Source organism: Excalfactoria chinensis, chromosome 5, assembly GCF_039878825.1.
Source record: "Excalfactoria chinensis isolate bCotChi1 chromosome 5, bCotChi1.hap2, whole genome shotgun sequence".
NCBI lineage: Eukaryota > Metazoa > Chordata > Aves > Galliformes > Phasianidae > Excalfactoria > Excalfactoria chinensis.
The window spans coordinates 14430426-14449863 of record NC_092829.1 but is presented as its reverse complement, the minus strand read 5'-3'; the positions used below and the strand labels follow the sequence as shown (position 1 = coordinate 14449863).

The window sequence follows — 19438 nt, the reverse complement described above, 5'->3', positions numbered from 1 at the left end:
CTGTGGTAGTAACTCAGGGTTTTTTGAGAAGAATCTTTGCAGCCATATCATCTGACTTCAAACCATCTAGTGTCTCATTTGTTCTACTGGATACACTGATTCCCCAGACCCTCCCATAGCAAAAACCAGTGGAGAGTAACAGTTCAGAGACTTATAGCACCATTGAAAATAGAAGCCTTCATTAAATTGCTTTACTGCTCATAGCTTGTAATTCCCCCTAGTAAAAGTATTTTGCCTTTTTAAAACCTGTAAAATACCAAGAATATATTTTTATCTTGGTCCAGGATCTCTAATTCAAGAGATCGTTGTCGTTTTTAGCTTATAATTGTTTCCAGAAATCTCCTTAGAGGCTTAATTAACTGACACTTTTGTTTGCTTGCAGGTGTTTGGGATCCATGTAAATAAATGGAAACTTGACAAGAAATTAGGCATCTACGTGTTGTTTCTTTATGCTGTTTTCCTGTGTTTCTCTATATTGATAGAGTTTAATGTCTTCACCTTTGTCAATCTCCCTATGTGCCGAGAAGGACTTTAAGTAACTGTCAAGGAGAGAGACTGCGATTCTTCTGATTACCTGTGCTGTCAATGACAGGAGACAGTTCACGTTTCTACCTTCTTTCCATCAGTAATTTGAGTGTCATTCCTGCTTCATCAGCTACCAGGCACTTTTACCTATGTGGAAGGAAAGCATACCTTTCTTGTAACATGCTAGCTCAAGGCAACCAAAGCATTTAACTCCTCTTTGGATATTGCTGCTCCGTCATGAAGCTGTGTGGACCTTACGCAGTACTCTCAAATGTGCCCATTTATGGGACTTTCCATTGATGATTTCATTCTCCTTTTGCAGACAATCAAACACTACCAACAAGGTTAACAAGAAGACTGGAGAAAAATATAGTTCTTTTGCTTTTGACACTTACTTTCCATGGAAGGAAAGGAGGCAAGTTCAGAACTTTTCTTGGCTTTGTCAAAATATCTCAACTACAGGACCAGAAGGTCTAAGGCACATATCAGGCATGCACTGTTGAGGACATCATTTCCCCCTTCAAGTGCTCTGCTTATAGAGAAACTGCAGTGACAGTTTTTGATGACAGTGTTGAATATTTATCATTCTTTTCAAAGAAGATGGACATTGTGGCAGAGAGAGAAGAGGAAATGGTTTTATGTTGTATCACTTCTGATGATGCACACTGTAAGTTTGACTATCTGCATATTGAAGAAGAGATTACATGCAGAAATTCATACTTGAAAAATATGTTTTATCATTAATGAGTAATGCTGTATATGTAAATATAAACAAAAATTGGTGGAATATTACACCATGACACACATTTTTCTTTGGCCCTCGTAAGCTCATTTGTAAGTTTAGAAGAAAATAAAATCAACTGGGTGCTGAGTAGCTATCAATTATTGCTGTCAGTTGAGAATAGTATCCAGACATAACCCAGATTGTCGGACAACAAAACCCACCTTGGTTATGTTTTAATTTAATGTGATTATTGAGGGAGGTAAGCTTACTTCATTAGTCAAGAAGCTGATACATTCTCCATTCTTTATATATTTCCAGAAGCTTAATGAAGATGGGTGTCTGACACTCAGTAATGCAGATAAAATAGACAAAGGAGTCTATCAAGAGACCACGGTCCTTGATTTGATTGTATATAAATTTGAAATACAGTATACTTCTTGTCAAGCCCAAGTAGAAGCCAGATTTTGGTATCCTGTCCACCAGCATAAACCTGATATAGGGAATTACTGATGTAAATGACAGCAGGATCTGGCCCAGACTATTAAAAAAAATGGATAGCATTCCATGTTGTAGTAGTCATAAGACTGCAAATCACCAAGGTAGTGTGCATATTTTGCATTGCTACTAAACTTTAAAGATGTATATGAATGAAAGATCTTCTAAAGAAGCACAGTTAACTTTATACATAGATTTTTAAATTTTTTTTAATGTTTATAAACCAAATCTATCAACTAAGAGTTGATACATTTTAAAATATATTAATGTTTTGCACTTAAGACTATATGTAAAACTTCCCATTACTGTGTCACTGAGAACATACTAAAGAACCTTAGTGAATAAGAACTAAATTAAAAGTTCATTGTCTCAGCAGACCTGATTAAATAATTGAGCTCAACAAGCTCACGTGTAGGACTGTTTACACCAGGCAATGTGTTTACAATTAAGGCTATTAAAAAATTATTTTGATACAAATTAAAGAGTGAATTCTGCTGTTGAGCTTTTTAAGGAATTGGATTATTTTAATGAAATCCTACAGGAAAAGGAGCAGCATATTTGTTATTTACTTTGTACTTTGTAATAGGTTTCAGTATTAGTGCCCAGTTAGGGTTTTTCACCTTAATTAGGTAGTTGTGTAGTTAAACTAGCTAGACCTAAGATGGAAATAAGTACAGCATTATTAAGATGTTTTATTGAATAGTCAAGCAAGACAGTAAACACATTTGTCCTCAGGTATGTAGATGTCCTTATTTCCTGGCATTCAAGACATTTCTGCAAAGCTGAAGAGGTTCATTTTCATCCTTGAGTCTTCTGCCGCAGAAAGGTTATGAAAGTGCACCACTGTAGGAGCATCCCTCTCTATTCTTACTGTCTTCTCTCCTATTTTTCAGAAGGATGGTATGCTTCTGATTCTCTCGTGATGGCTTAGATTTGAGCCTGAAAGGAGCAGAGGTAGAGGCTGGGCTTGGAGAACTAGTTACCTACAAGCAAATGTTTGCTCTTCTGTGCACAGTTTGGGCAACTCAGATGTATTTACACTACTTAACTGTAGTTCCAAAATCTAGTTTTGAATGCCCGCTTAGTGATCAGCTGAGTTGACGGTGATGAGGGCATCGATGTTCACAGTGCCAGATCTAGCAGATTGTACTGTATCTTCATATTTCTGAGCCAGGTAACTTTAAAAGACTAAGGGCACCGATTTGTTCATAGCAGCTGATCCCCAGCTCAAAAATGCATGAAATTGTGTTTGTTAATGCCATGAGTCCCTGAGGCGTTATTTAAAATAATTTTTCCTAAATTGAATATCACCTGCTCCGAAAAACAAGAGTGTTCTGCTGTAGGAAGATGCAGTCATGGAAAATAATATTGACCTTAAATTGCATAGCCAGTCCTGTCATTCTGCAGCCCTCCCTAAAACACAGACCAACTTCAGGACAATTTATACTGAATTGTTGTGCTGCATTTTCTGAGGCAGTCTCATATGCATCTTCTTTTATGAGACAGATATCATGCCATGCTTATCATTATAAATAACTTTAGTAGGATTCTCCTCTGACACAATATTGTGACCAGGGATATGTTGTTTGCCAAAGAATTATTAGATGCTGTATCAGGGCCTTGATGACACATGATCATATGAAGTAGTTAGGATCCCCATGTAGTCATTACCAATATGCTAAAATAAATGAAGAAGGTAATTATAGGCAAGCCATGCAGATAAACTGAATGGACTGAGAAAGACCTAACTGACAAATTGCTGTATGTCAGATACCCACTTCAGAATGTGTCAGTAATTCAGGAGAATATTGCTGAGTAATAGTGGATTAGTGCCTTTCATGTGTACAGAAAATAATTTGCTTGTGTCAGGAAACTACTACAAATTTTGCCATTTTCCAATGATGAAAAGGAATGATTTGCACTTGGCTCTCTGAAGTTTCTGCAGTTCTATATTGCATCTGTTCAGGTTGGGTTTGGAAAATTTTGTAGCCATTTTGTTTTACTAACCATTGCAAAAGTTAGCTGTCTGAGTTTGGAATGTATGTCACAATGTTGTGTAAGTTAATATTCAGTTCAGGAGTGAAAAGAAAGCTTGTGGATGTGATTTGAAAATTGCCAGCCTACTAGCGCTGAAGAGTGAAACAGTGCAGAAAGAGATAGCCCTTATCCAGCAAAGCTTAACTTCATTAGGATTGATTCCACGCTTAAAACTAAGCATATATTTAAGTGCCTTGCTGGATTGATGACAGCTGAGCATGATTTTGGGCTTCCTGTCACACTCAGATCTTTTCATGTGTTGTTTGTTTCGTAGTCTACAATTTTTACTTCTCACTCAAGTTGAAAGGTTTGGCCAGAATCTGTGGACTTCTGCTCTGCTGACACCACTTGGGATTTCCACTTGTGAATGAGAGAACTGGTTCCTTATCCCATAGATTTCAAAATAGCACGCCTTTCCTGGTGTACAAGTAGCATCAAAACTGAATTACAGCTGGCCAAGCAGAGTTTCTAGCAGCTCTTCGCTGCTACAGTTCCACTGGAGTAGTACAGTCCCACACAGACCCACAGAGTGCAAACCTATCTATAGTGACTGTGTGGGAGTGTGGACATTGAATTCAGGAGTGTGTGTATTCCGTGTAGACCATAACTCTTGTACTGCATTATAAAGGTGCATCACAAAAGTTCAGATTTGGTACTCCGAGTCCCACTGATACATGGAAAATATTGCTCAAATATTTCAGGCTAGGGATCTATATGCCTAAATCTAAAAAGCTACACTTATGGTTATCTCAAAGTGACTGTTTGATGATCTGCTGTAGACTGAAGTCCAGCCTAGCTGAATACCTTAAGTCTTCCCAACACGTATGGCAATCAGCCATCTTTCTCCTGGCTCAGTCATCGGCGTGCCAATTCTATTTTATGGTATGCTTGCTGCAGCTGTGACTAACACATCATTAGTTTCTGGGTTTAGATTATATTAGTAAACATTCCTCTAATGTGTAAACAAATGGCAAAGGTCTTTCCAAGTCTGATACTTATACAGCAATTATAGGGAAGACTCTATTGTTTGATTTCCTTTGTGACTGTGCTTTAATTATACAGACTTGATTTTATTGTGTGTTTGCTCTAGTTGCACAAATCCCACTTGAGTTTGGGTGTCTTCCATGTTTGGATTTCTTGCAATTGTAATGTCATTTATTTGTGTACCACTGTTAGATTTTCCTTTTTGGTAGAGTGCTTTAAGCTGAATAAATGCTGCCTGATTATCCATGCCAAGGAAAGATCAGACCTAATGTAATATGAAACAGACACTAAAGTAACACTCATAGCCAGGTGAAACCAAAGAGTCTTTTTTTCAAGTATTGAAATGCATCACCTTTGGACATAATATTCTATCATTGCAAGGCTCAGATCCTTCAGTCCTTTGTGTTTAAGCGCCCACAAGAAAAGCTCTGCACCTCAGACATTCGCTACGTATTTTCCTTTATGTTTCTTTGAATTCTAGATTTTTCAGTCTTTTGAGTGATGAGATTTATATGATGGTTACACAGGTGAATGAATGTTGTTCAGCTGACACCTGCTTTCCAATTCCTGACCTAATGTGCGCAGATTGAAAAACCTCAATGCAAATAAATTGAGCGTGCGTTTTCTTTCCCCACGTGTGAGGTCCTCCTATTTTCTCCCCTGAGAAAGCTGTGAGATCCTTCATCCCACTCCTGAAATCTGAAATACGTGTAGCTCCCCCACAGGCTGAGATGTGTAATGATTGTGGCAGTTTGTACATCACATGTTCTGCTTCCTACCGTACTTCTGACATACAGTAAACTTCTGAAATAAAGAGTATAAGAAATTAAGGTCGCTTGGATATTTTCCTACAAGAGTTACCAGTTTGAATTTAATTCCTTTTTTGTTTTCTTTTTGGGTTTTTTTAATTGCACAAAGAATGTTTGTGATTGTTGCTGTCTTGTCATTGAGATGATCTTGGTAAACTTGAAAAACAAATATAAAGGTTGATTTATAGCAATAGGGAATTGTGACAAAATCTAAATGTTATCAGAATATATCAAAACCAGACAGGTAAAGTCTCTGGAAAGATGGTGATGCTTCTTTTCAGAGGATTTTGCAGAAAAGATGATTGCCTTCATTCATATGCCAGTTGGGTACACAAAGAACACTCAATCTGCTTCCCCAGCAGCATCAGTGTTCCAAATAGCTGAAGCTCTGCCGTGAAGTTATGACCAAATTCTTGCCTTCATGTTCTTGGGTCTGATGCCAGCTCTCATTACTGTCCTGGTAGTTGGCACGAATTTTCATCAGTGGAACTGAGAGCAGAATTTGGCACCTGCTTTGACCTCCATTGCAAGCAGGTATTTGAAATCATTTGTGACTGCTAAAGTAACTTCTGAACCTTTTAAACTTCCCTGTGCTTCACACTTACAGCCATTTGCAGCGCACCCTTAGGTGGTGCAGTACCTCTTTAAATATTGTTAAAACTTTCTAGAACTGCTTACTTTGAAAACAGAAAGGGATGAGTTTGTAAACTGTAAATAACAAAATTCTATTTATCATGTTATTTATTTTTTCAATGACCGTGACCTTATGCACTGTGAATGCTCTGTGTATATGGGGTCCTTTGTACAGATGAATATGTCATGAAATCCATACGGATTTAATGTGATAATTTGTTACAAAACGTTGGCATGATATTTGATTATTTTTGTTGTGGAAAGTTAAAAATAAATAGTTAAATAGGCATTTATAAAAGAGTCTAGCAGTCAGTATTGTAATGCACTATGTTATTAACATATGTACACTATCAATAAATTATATAAGAACTACTGGAGTGCTTGCTGTATTTTTCTCAGACGAGGAGAACGTGTGGAACATTCTCTTATTTACTGTTGAAAATCTAAAATTTCAGGACCAAGCTAGGATATGTGCATGCACTTTCTTGCTGAAACCTGGACTCTGCTGATCTGAAAGACGGAAGGCCCACATTTTCATCTATTCAAGGGAGTACCGCTTGGATCAAGCCAATATTTTGGGGTGAGTTGAGTCTATCAGTTTGATCCGCAGCAATTTCAAAATGCAAGGTTTGCCCTTTTGGGACTAGAAATGTTTGATCTGCTGAGATTGGAGTCTGCTGTACTGAGACACCAATCCAGTACAAAACACGGCAGTCTCAGAAACATCCTGATCACAGAATCTTGTCCCCATGGTACAGTGGAATCCATCGGGTCCCCATTGGGCACTGAATGCTAACAAAAGTGAATGGAAGCATGGTCTAAAAGCCCCATAGTGCTATTTCACCTTCCCAGATACCTCGGCTCTTGAGGTAGCAGAGAAAAAATATAGTCCCTCTTACTCCTGGTTGCCTGTTCCAAATGACAGGCAGACAGCTATCTCAGCATCTCAGATGACTTCTAGGGTAGATGCGCAGTCTTTGATGCGGTATCTTCTGGGTTGAAGGAAAGCTTCTAAATTCAGTTCCTTGAAGAAGGAACAAGGAATTACCTTACTCTCATATTCTGTATTTTTTTAACTATTCATTAGGCAAGTCTTCCCATTAATAGTCTTTGTCAATTTTCTCTGAGTGACAGAGAAAAAAAGTAAAAGTTTGACCTTATTTTTCATGCTGCGTGCTTTTGGAATCCCTGTTACTTTATAAACCCTGTAATTAGCCACCATGTTTTTGTGTATCTGCAGAAGAGTCGTTGTGGAGAAAAGCAATATCCGGCATCCTTTGACTTTTGTACAAGGGTTTGTTCTTTGGTATATGCCAGGCTAGCTGTTCCTAAGGAAATGACTCCCTCTTCCCTACAGAATTAACTTCCAAGAATCAAAATCTGGCTGTAGAAAGTACCCATTCTTTTAATCCCCTGTACATTTGACCTCATGACCCATCATGACCCGTTATGTAATAGGCTTTATAAAAGGCACATAATCTATGGATTAGTGACACAATAGGCATGACAGTTCCTGCAGGAATATACTGTGATGCAACTGCATCCTACTGTGTGGAGAACAGAACTGTCACATAATCTGTGCATATGCTGAAAGCTCTTCAGTATAACCAAGGTGCACTTAAGGGCTTGTCTCATTTTTAAACCTTCCCCACTGTGCCAAATGGTATAATTTAAGATGGAAGGAGTGAATCAGCCCTAAAAAAAATACAAGAACTTACCCCTCCCCCCAGCTTCTAGCTCACACTGAAATCGCAGCAATCTTTAGTCTTAAGAATCAGTTTCATGGATATGTCACATCTAAATAATTCTCCAAGTATTGAAATATTCAGTTCTTTCTCTAAAACCTGTTTGGCTTGGACATGTCTCGGAGAAGTGTTGTTCCGCAGTGTTTGTCTTCTTTGTCATGTAGCTTTCGTGTACCTGTGCACCACAGCCTGATCCTACAACACAGTGTCTCACTCCAAGCCTGTTGGATCTCTGCCTTGAGAAAAAACACGCAGGAAAGCTCTGAAAAAAATCTATAACATTAAAATTCATCCTAATTTCTGTATTTTATGTATTTTACAGAAATGCTTAAAGATAATGCAGAGATGCTTTAAAAAAACTGTGAGAAAAAAAAAAAAATGAGCCTTTTTCAATAATTTTTCCCATTGTCTTTAACAGAAATGTTTTCAAATTTTCAAATTCCTGAACCTGTACATTATGAATTGTGTGCAAGTTTTTACAAGAAGCCAAAAAAGAGCTTTTCTCAAATCGTGTCAAACTGGAAGACCACCATGATACTGGATTTTGTATTCTGTATTTTTGCTTTTATTTTTCTTTTCCTGGGTGTTTTTAATAATACTTCTTGCCTAACAGCATCTTTGGAAATGCCCATCATTTGCTAAAAACTGTTCTTGTGCATCTGCAGAGTCTTATTTCTTTGACTAGGATGATTGCATCTTTGTGTAATCCCAGATTACTCCATCTGAGTAGGTTCATGCTCACCTTTAAAGTTGTATTTCAAGGTTGCCAAGCAGGAGAACAAATTTGGAGTGTACTTCTTCTTCGACCTCCATGCCCAGAACCAGTAGTGCTCTGGCTAACGGAGTCATGAAATATGACAAGGCTGCAGAGAGGGATGAGTGAATATCAGCCAATCAATTTAGTATTAGAGAATATTATGAGATACAATAACAGAAATATTAAGACTGGGAAGGCAAAAAGTCTGGTCTGAAATCTGATAATCTGATTGTGGTGCTCAGGGATATGATTTAGCAGAGGGTTTTTAGAGTTAGGGTACTATGGTTAGGCTGCGGTTGGACTTGATGATCTTCAAGGTCTTTTCCAACCTGGGTAATTCTATGATTCTATGATAATTAAACAGTAAGACACCTGTAGCGGGGTTGTGAATTTTCCATTGTGCAGCATTTACACCAACTGTTTGGTTTTCTAAGAGAAATCCTTCTAGAAGCTAGAAGACAGGTTTCCTAATGCCAACAGAAGTTCAAGATTTGACTGAAAAACCCTTGAGAAAAGTTTATCTTGAGTTACACAAGTCAGTCTAGATGACAGCAAGGTTGCCCTGGTTCCTCTGAACTCAGGCTAGCAGTACAAGCTCTGTGTTCTACACAAGTCTAGTTTTTCTCATGCGGATACACTGGAAGCTGCCTGACGTTTCCATTTCTAAAATGGGCTATGTGGCGAAGTAGTTAGTGGACAATAGAAAGCTGAGAAATTTCTTCCAAAAATAAAAGGAGAAACAAGTTACCATCATCTCCTTCTCTGTTCCACGCAATTACTTTTCTTTGCTTCTGCTTCATATTTCTACCTTGCTTTTTGCCATTATGCATTCTTCCAACATCAAATATTTCCTGAATAATAGAGCTGCCTAACAGAAGTGCCACTAGCCCTGTCTGACAGCACATCTGTCAGCTCACAGCCTCCACAGCTGGTCTGTGTTCAGTTGGGTTTTCAGTACAGCAGACTACTCAAGCACTTAAATAACTCCAGGTCAAACAGACAGCTGTTCATTTACTAGTGGTCTTACAGCCTTATCATTACCTTCTGCATTAACTTCTTTGCATAACTGTCCTCTGCCTGTGATAGACATTTCATTTTCCAAGGTCCTGTGTAAATATAAAGGTTTCCAAGCTCCATCTGGTTCCAGTTACTCAAGCAATAGAAATACACATGCTTCAGGAATTTGCAGACGGAGACTTAATACTTCGCTGCCTTATAAAATCCTTTACAAAGTTCACCATGCTCTGTTGCCTACTGATATACCTGTAGTCTGTAAAACAAACCCTCCTGTATTTACTTAAGTTAGAAAAACAAACTAGAAGCTGACAGCTTCAGGCCCTTCTTTCTAATAAGGTTAACCTGCCTTCACTACTAAATATGGCTTTCTAATACACACATACACACGCGCGCGCACACACACACACACACCCTTGACCACCAAAGACTGCCTCTTCCTGAAATCCCCCGTTCGTATAAATACAGGAAGTAGAAAGAAGAGAAGCTAAAATCAGACCTTCTTGGTAGTTTGCTTTCATTTCAGTGCTTGTTTAATCGTCTGCCCTCCGATACTGCAGAGCCTGAAGTTGGTTTTAAACATCCTCCCCCTGCTGCCCCTTGAAATATCATCTTCAATACAAAACCAAAGGATGTGGATGTTCTGCTCAGCGATGGAAAGGAATTGCTTTCTTTACCAAGGAACTCTAAAGCCACTGTGAAACAGAAAGTGTCTTAAAGTTTGCTGTAATGATGAAAACATCAGCCGGAGATGAGGGAGCCAGGGATGACTCAGGGTAAGTCCTGAAACTTACGTGACTGTTTGTTTCTAATAACTACGGTGCTTTGCTTTTCCCACTTAACAAAGAGCTCTCAACTGCATTTTCAAGCTGGCTGGGGAGCGCTCAGCTGTACATTCACACTGGTGTGGCATGCTCATGCTGTTATATACAGTATTTCCTTTAGCTAACGTGTTCCTGCTGAAAACAAACAGCACTGCCTTTATTTAGCTTGAGTCTCAACTATTTAGGGTAGAATAAGCACAGATTTTTAGCTGCCATTTAGGGCAAAGGACAGAAGAGAGATCTGTGCTTTTGGAAACATGACGAATCTTTTCTGGGAGGCTTGCTTTATTTCTGTTGAAATGCTGAGTATTGGGTAAGGGCTCATCCATGCAAGCTGGCAGTCACTCCAGCTCTGCGTAACGAAGGTATGCGTCTGCAGACTCCCAGGAGACTTCAAGTGTTCTTTTGGTTAGGAAAAGATTCCAGGCTTTCCTTGCTCTCAGTGGACAGGTGCTGTACCTTGCGGGTTCACACTCCAAGAAAACATAGTGGGGGAGAGGATGGTTTTGATTTGGAGGACAGTCAGCTGCTGGGACTCCAGGATTAGGCTGGAATCTGACCAAGGCTGTTATATCTTAAAGCTGATGCCTGAAGCTGAGCATTTCTGTTTCCTGTTGAAAACAATCAGGGGAAAATGACATAGCTGCTGAAAACTTCCATCACCTTCCTTGGAAAAACATGTAGTACCAGATAATAAGAGTGGTTTTTATCTGAAACACTTAAGCGGTCTATTTCCCATGAGTAACAGCTCCCAGATGTGTCTATGTTGGGTGCAGTAGAAGAAGCTGTATAGGTGGATGGATGTGTTATGCTTGCATTTTCAGTCACTGAGTATGCTGCAAGTCAAACTCAAAAAGGGGGCAAAATGCTGCTGATAGGCAGCTACAGCTCTGCCATAGCACTGTTCCCAAATGTGCACATGGAATGAAGGGGACAAAGGGAAAAGCCTTGCTTTAGTTGTTTGTTACTTCACATTTTTTACCAAGTTGCAAGGAAGAATGTCATTCCTGTTCAAAGGTACAATTACTCAGTTCAAGTTAATGTCAAACACTAAAGGATAAAGATCACACACACAGCCTGAAGGAAAAAAATAAAAGAAGCCAATCACAGTAGGCTGACAGGAGGAATTCAATAATCCAAGGAATTTGCACTTTGCAGATATTCCCTGCATATGTGATAGTTAAGATGCCACAGACTGAGAAAGTGGAAGATTTATACTGCTTGTCTCTTTCTCAGCTTGGTTGAAGGGAGCCACATGCTTGCAAAGATTTGGGTTCAGTTTAGAGCTGCAGGAAAAAAATAAGCCAGAAGCCCTGGACTTGGGCAGTGTGATAATCTGAATAACTTAATGACATCCCTTTATTTCAGTAACTGATTGTCTTTTTTTAATCCACCCTATTAACTATCACCCACTCTTAAATAAGTATTTATGTATTGAAATATTCTGTTCCAGCTCTGTCTACATGCCACAATATTCCTGAAGATCCTCAAAATTACACTTCAGCTTGAATACTTTATGGCCTCCAACACATTACAAAATTGCTCCTGACTAATTTTCTGTTATGGTCACATGCAATTAGGCACCGATTTCACAAAGTATTTGTAGACAAAATTGGTAACTTTCAAAAGAGATGGTAATAGAGGTAAGGTGCGGATGGAGAATTTGGACCCAAAAACTGCACGAGCAATTGCTGATATTGTGCTTTTGTCCACTTGGGTCTTCAGGGTATTAATTAAACATCAGAGTTTTCTTATGTGCACAAAACTATGACAGTGCAAATTGTTACAGGAGTATGTTGGCAATTTGAAAGGTATCCATGTATCTAGTCCTATTAATGACTGAAGGGGTTTATTTTGCTCGTAGCAAATCAATAGGGCAGTTTTGCTGACTTACACCTCTGAAACAGACGTAAAACTCTGGGGAGAAATCTATGTCTGCAACTAAAAGCTCTGCAGAGGTGTGTGTGGAGAGGAGGGCAATTAACAGAAATCAATCTTACTGAATTCTTCCAAAATGGGTTGGTGAGGTTATAACCAGTTATCCTGATGCAGAGTCGAGCTAACTCAGCTAGGAACGTTAATAAGTGATGAGATCATAAAACATCTGGAGAGATGTGAGCTGATTGAGCCTGATGACCATGGTTTCCTGAAAAGGTATATGCATCCATTCCAACATCTGGTAAGTGCATGGAGGAGATGATGAGAAGAGCAGATAGGAGCTGAGACAGATGTCTCCTGCAGTGTGCAAATATAGTCTTTCAGAATAGTGTCTGGTTAAGGCCATTGGGATGAGCTACAGTGGTTCTCTCTTCTGGATGACCAGGCTAGCTAATGAAGTGATGATTGTACATCCCTTCTGAAACATGTCTACCATCACAATTGATAGTGATTTCATGCAATTTATGGAGAATAAAGAGGCGAAGAACTGGAGCAGTCTGAGAATTGAACCTCTCACATCAGTTCACAGATTTTAGCTTTAAAGAGGACTGTTCTGATTATCTAATCTGATCTCCTGTGCAGAGTAGGCCAGACTAGAATTCTGGTAAGCACTCTGTCGAAACCATCACTTATGCTGGAATGGGATCTTGTAGATAACTTGGCCAAAAAATGCCTCATGTCAAGTATCTCTCCTGCAAGATTACATGCCTAGCTCTGAAGTGACGTAAATAAATCCAATGCCAACATGTATAGATAAGTAAAAAACAAACAAAAAAAAACCCCATAACTTTTCTCTAGAACTGTCCTATGAGAAGAGCTATAAATTAACCTGATTTGAGTTAGTGCACAAGTTCTGTTAGCCCCAGGAGGTCTTGGGCACAATGCAAAGTGCTGCTCAAAGAAAACCTCCACCTGGATGTGTGAGATGCAGTGTCCAAATAGGGTTGGAAGGCAGTTCAGGCAGCTGGAAACAAATCAGTATTATCAAATCACTCTGCTGTCTGTCAAGATCTGACAAAGGAGGAAATTTTCCATTCCCAGAGGATGATGCTACTCAGGAAGGAAATGGCTGTGTGTTGCACCAGATTGGGAAATTACTGTAAAGATACAAAGAAAGAGGTGCTCTCTAAAGACACGTGAGTTTGATGCCTTCAGAGAGAATGTTTTGAAATCCCCTGGAATTTGTTCAACAGAGAAATACATTTGCTCGCTCGTCTTGTGATCACCGCCAACCTTAGCGACTGCTTTGAGCACTTTGTGCAACAGTGTGCTAGAGCAGAAGGCAACTGTCCCTTCTCTTGCTAGGGCACAGACCATGCTGGAAATACTGACCTTGAGGAGGGAACTCCTCGTCACTGCAGACAGTCCCATATCGGTGTTGATAGAAATGCAGACACCAATATAAACACCCCTCTGTTCAGCACCTTTCCTTTCTACTACAATTTCAGCTAAAGATAAATTCTCGCTTCCTGTCCTAAGTGGGTATGCACTGTTTTGCATTGTTGGCTTTCCAACCTAAAGGCAGTATAGACTGTAAAATGCACGAGTGCATGCACCTGTCTCACTCTGTATGTACCCACTTTGATCAGTGTGTCCTGGAGAGTAGCTCTGAGCGTTACTTGGCAACTTTGGGTTCACTTCAACCTTTACCACACCATATGTATGTAGCTCCCATATCTAAAAGAGGATTTATTTTGCCTGTTTGTTCATCTGTGAATATAGATGCCTTTCCTGAGGTCAGCAATATGGTGAGACTCAGAAGGATCTCTAACATGAACTAAAAAAAAAAAAAAACAGACACGAAAAGCAAATAGTTAAAACTGACCTATTAGAAAAAGAAGCTGCAGCAAGGTTCACTTCCCAGAGCTTTAAGTGCTTGCCTGCTTCAATTGCTAAAGAGCACAGAAACTTAAGTGAGTTAGTGAAACTAGGTCAACATATTGTCCATCACAAACTGCTAGCCATTTTGGAAGGGAGGAGGGTTTTTTCATTTGGGAATAGAAAGATTATTTCTTTGGAAGAGTAACTAGAAAGAAAAGGCAGCTGTTCAGAATGAGTGACCAAATTCTGACCACAAGAACTGTGACAGAATCCACAGATGGGTCTGTAAGAGTAGGGTAGGCATTGCCATCAAAAGTGACTATAAGCTGTGCAGTGTCCCTGAAGTCTCATCAGCCTTTCCTAACTCTATGTTTGAAGCATTCATACTGCAAAGAAGACTTTAGGTTTACCTTCAGAAAATAACTACAGATTAAAATTGAGAAGCATGTTCTGCAGCACTGAAACAGTTTGAGGTAAGGGCTCTAATCAGCAACAAACACGTCCTTATCCATACAGGGGGTTAGGGATACTATTGCAGTACAGATATGCTGCTTATTTTCAATAATCGTCCAAAAATTCAAGACTTCCTTTCTGATTTTGCCTCTCTTTACCACAGTTGTCTCATCCCATTCTCCCTGTAGTTGGCAATCCCTACAGCACAAGCATGCATGTGGCTGTATTTGAACTGTGTGCCAGTGTCAGTCCAGACCAACTCCAGCGGAGAGGAGCTGAGACAGAAATCCATCTCAGGCTGCTGTGTGTTTGCTTTTCAGAGGGACAAGGCAAGCTTTCAGCTGGTGCTTTTGATTGTGAAGTTCATGTTTGAGTACAGCACTGCAAAGCAGCTGTGGTCAAGTAAGCAGCATTATTTAAGCTGTGCAAGTATAACAGAGCAACAAGCATCACCCAATATAGTAAATGCTGTGGTTACAAGCCCTTCCTCTGACTGTTTTGTACCTTTCTGAGCTATCCAAAGTAATTCTACCCACATCCAGAATGGGATCCCTCAGTCAGATTATCTTGCCAAATTGGGGATGCTAAGGTAATGCTTCCCTTGGGGTTTCAGCTGCAAGAAGTTTGGAGTGCTTAGCTCCTCTTTGCCTGCACCCAAAACAGTATGAATCTTTTTTGCAAGTGAAGATGATTACTTGAGCAGCAAAGGATTAGCAGATGTGAACGCTGCATAGCTGGTTGTGTTAGTCACATTTTCCTAAATAGTTATTCTATTAGATGTATGCAAGCCAGGGAATGCTAAAGAATGTAGTTCTTTTCAAACAGATGAATGTATGCATACACACTGCAGTGTGCCTTTCCCAAACTTCCCAGCACTGTTCAGCTGAACAGGGAGTGGATTTATGTCTGAGTAAAAGATTTCTGCTTTCTGCATTACTGATATCTATAAAATGGGAAAGATGTTTTCACTAATCGTAATGACATTGTATGATTAACATAAAGCATTTGTATGTATAAAGAGAGTTTATGCTAGTATAAACTGGGTGTTAATCCTCTCAGCAGCCGTTCAAAGATAGATATTTGCTACAGCTACTGAAGGAAGGGAAACTGAGGCATGAGCTGATTTGGCAATTGTCACCCCATAGCCCAGTTCCCTGGATTCTTGTTAAGCATTTAACACCTGGCCTTTCCCCAGACCATCCTTTAAGTTTTGGGTAAGGCCAGAAACAGAATCCAGTTCTCAGAAAGCCTTTTCTTTTTGGTGGGTGAGCTTCCTGCTGGATTAGGAAACTGAACCAATGTCCTTAGAGGTGACACAGCCTCTCAGTCTGAGGTGAGTGGAGCAACAAAAGTGAAGTGATGGGAACATGTCCAAGTGGGGTCAGGGGACTGCACCTTCAGCAACGTCCTGCCATTGCCCTGCATTTGGAGGAACATGAAACCATGCCCTGAGAGTTGTTCTCTGAGGTGTGATTGCAGTTCTAGTTCAGATCTGGTCCTGCAAGAGTTGGGGCTGCTGGTATTTGCTCTCTAAATCCTCAGGCTCTGTGGGGCAATGTTACTTCTGGTGGGGCTGAAAGACCTGTCTTGCTACTTGAAATGGTCCCCTGACCATGTTAATTGGTACTTTCTACTTGCTTTTGCAAGAGTGAGGCATCGTTGGGGAATTTCAAGTGTTTTGCTAAGAACAACTAAATACATTCAGTTTTTTGGATGCTGGGGAACCTTACCAAATGTAGGAAATCTGCACAGCTCAGGTACCCTCCTCCTGTGGCCCTCCGAAGAAAGCCAGCTTTTGGCAGAACAAGAAGCAGTCGCTGCCTCTTGTGAGCTGGGTTAAGTTGTGTGCTGCTTGGGAAACTTCACCAAGGAAACAGAGACCAAAAAATAACAGTGCCTGGAGACTGACAGCCTTGCTGGCTACCTGCAACACTGATCTGCAAATTGCTAGCAGACTTGTAGGCAAAAGAAGGTTGTCCCACATATTTGGCTAAATGACAGCCTGGGACCTGGCCCAACCTTTCATCTTGCTTGCCAAGAATTTTTTCTCCCTTCTCTCTTTCCTTTGTTTTCCCTTGAGTTCTCTCCAAGGAATTTGTCACTCACAATGCTCCATGCAAAATAACAGGCACTGTGCAAAGCTCAGAGTTTCTCTTGCTGAATCAGCAGACAGGAAAGAGGTTGGCTTTGGGTTCCTTTCCTTACTGTCAAGAGAACAAACATTTAACATGGGGCATTTTGAGGAGTTCTGTACTGAGCTCCCATCCAAATACTTTCTCTGACAAGATACTTTTTGACTTCATCTTGTTGCTAACCTTTCCAGACGAAAAGCAGAGCGCTGGGTCGGAGAGCTGTGCCTAGCACAAGGCCCAGCACCCCTCATGCCAGACATGAATGGCAGCTGGGAGGGGAGAGTGGTCACAGCACGGATGTTTTGAGGATATTAATTATGGCAACAGTCTTTAACTGCTGTGAAGGCGCAGTCTTGGGTCATGGTCTATTTATGTCTCAGCTCTGATAGCCAAGTGACTGTAAACGCTTGTTAGAACAAGCTTAAGGTCCTGTCAATGACTTGTCAAGCAACTTTTTTTATATATAGTGTTTGAAACAGAATGGCTTTATGTAAGCCATGTTACAACATATTCCTAATGAAGTCTCCTTTGTTTTCCATTTCCCTTTCCCCTCTTTGAATGTAAAACAGAAAAAAAACATTCCCGGGGTTTTCTTTCCCCTTTTCCTTCCTGGCTTGATGTGCTGGGAAAGAGCGAGGTGAAACCTCCATTAATAGCCATGGCCCTGCAGCTAAAGAGGGGGTGCTTGGAGCTTCCAGCACATCACCTATATCTGAATGGCATGGAAAAGTCATCTGTCCAGGTGGCGTCTCCGCAGGGCCCTTCCAGTGCACTGACACCACAGAGTGGGAAAGGTTGCTGAATTTATTTTGTTCTTCCACCTTAGGGAATCATTTCTTCCAGGTATTTATTTCTAGTTCCTGCACCTCTCAAACCTTTCCAGAGAAGTTAAAGCAGCTACTTTTCTTAAGGAAAACTTGCTTGCTTTGGCTTCTCTGGCCTTGGAAGAAATGTCTTCTGGCTAGGCCTGCATTTCAGAAGCTCTCTTCTTTGCGGCAAAAGTGCCTTGTAGAAGCACAAATTATCCTTCATTGCTTGCACACAGAGAAACATCTTCAAGTTTGCTGATATGATGAAATTCCTAGGAGAATTATTTGGGTTTGAAACAGGCAGAAGGCAAATAACCCAAGAACTCTGATTACAAAGACAGGGGAGAAAAACTTATCTTTAAGACAGCCACCGTCTGCTGTTAGTAAGGAGAAGGCCAGTAAAGCTTGTACAGGGGTAATTTACTAAGGCTGGAATGTGTGTTTTGACTGAAGAGAAAGACAGTTGATATTTTGAGACAAGTTGTTGAATGAAGGTTACATAAAGAAGACAGTAAAATTACTGAGCAACATACAAGGCATGTTGCACCAGTAGAATATGTCAGCCCAAGCTCCCTGTGATGCTCACATGCACCATATGCCATCTGTGTTCATCTCTACATTCATGAATGCAGGAAACAGCTGGACTGAGGAAAAGAAGGGTTTTGAAAGGCCTCTTCCTTTAGAGAATTTTTATGCTTGCATTTCTCTTGATCCTGCCCACATCATGGCTGTCAGGGAGGGACTGCTGGTTTGCTAGTAGAGCTGAGCTGGGTACTAGCAGTTATGTGAACTCATGTACATTTTGTTTGGTTTTCTTGTGAACATGCAGTTCCTTCTGACATACATGCATACCTTCATAGTCTGTGTTTGTAATGGAGAGGCAGACATATGGACTTAGGAAACATAGTAACTTAACATGCATTTATGGACATCTCCCTCCTCCTTATAGGGCTCCAGCAAAACAAGGCTGGGACCAAACCAGAGACTCTGGCAGGGATATTGCCACTGCTTCATTGTGGCTGCATGGTTTGGTACTTCTATTACTTCTACCTGTACATCAGTGGTTACCCTGCTCACCCATGGACCATAGCAGTACTTCCTCATTTTTGTGATCCCTTCTGTTAATTTCTGTGCCCAGTGATTTAACATCGTGTGAGCTCTTCCACCCCTGATCCCTCTGTGCCCACCAGCAGAGCTCTGAGGTGGGCCAGGACTTGCTCCACTTGAGTCCAGGTGGAACCAGCTGGGGGAGGGGAATGCCTGCAGTCTATGTGTGCTGGTGTTCACGGAGATGGGCAGTTGGGAAATCCCTGGTGAGTAATTAAAAGCTTACATAAGCGAGCCTTTAATTTCAAGCTGCAAACCTTCACTGCTGGAGCTGAGGGTGTTAGTATCAGAAAATGAAGTAAGTTATGAGCTATGTGGATTTACCATACCTTTCACTTTTTGGCAGCTGGAACAGCTGCTTCTGTGGCTATTAAGGAAGGTGCTTTGTGGGGTGAGTGGGGAGGTTGGGACGTGCAGAGCATCAACTTTGGGTCAGAGACCAAAGAGACGAAGAGTGGACATAAAAACTAGAGTGGAAACTAGGAGAGTAGTGAGCAAGAGGAAGTGCTCTGCCAACCACAGGCTGTCCGCAGACCACAGTTTGAGAAGCACCGCTTCCTGAGCTATGCAGGCAATACCAAGATGGACCAGTAACACAGTGCTCTGCAAGGCATGGAGCAAAGCCTGCTTC

General features: G+C 40.6%; 2 protein-coding genes across 2 annotated transcripts in view; both read left to right on the top strand.

The window, feature by feature from the left end:
* The window catches only part of SLC24A4 (solute carrier family 24 member 4), an 85491-nt gene extending 78917 nt beyond the window's left edge, over positions 1–6574 (top strand). The window contains exon 17 of the mRNA XM_072337433.1: positions 383–6574. Within this exon, the coding sequence (XP_072193534.1) occupies positions 383–535 (153 nt within the window). The 3' untranslated portion in view covers positions 536–6574. The remainder of the gene's footprint in view (positions 1–382) is intronic.
* Positions 6575–10216: 3642 nt separating this feature from the next.
* The window catches only part of RIN3 (Ras and Rab interactor 3), a 51981-nt gene continuing 42759 nt past the window's right edge, over positions 10217–19438 (top strand). The window contains exon 1 of the mRNA XM_072338289.1: positions 10217–10499. Within this exon, the coding sequence (XP_072194390.1) occupies positions 10453–10499 (47 nt within the window). The 5' untranslated portion in view covers positions 10217–10452. The remainder of the gene's footprint in view (positions 10500–19438) is intronic.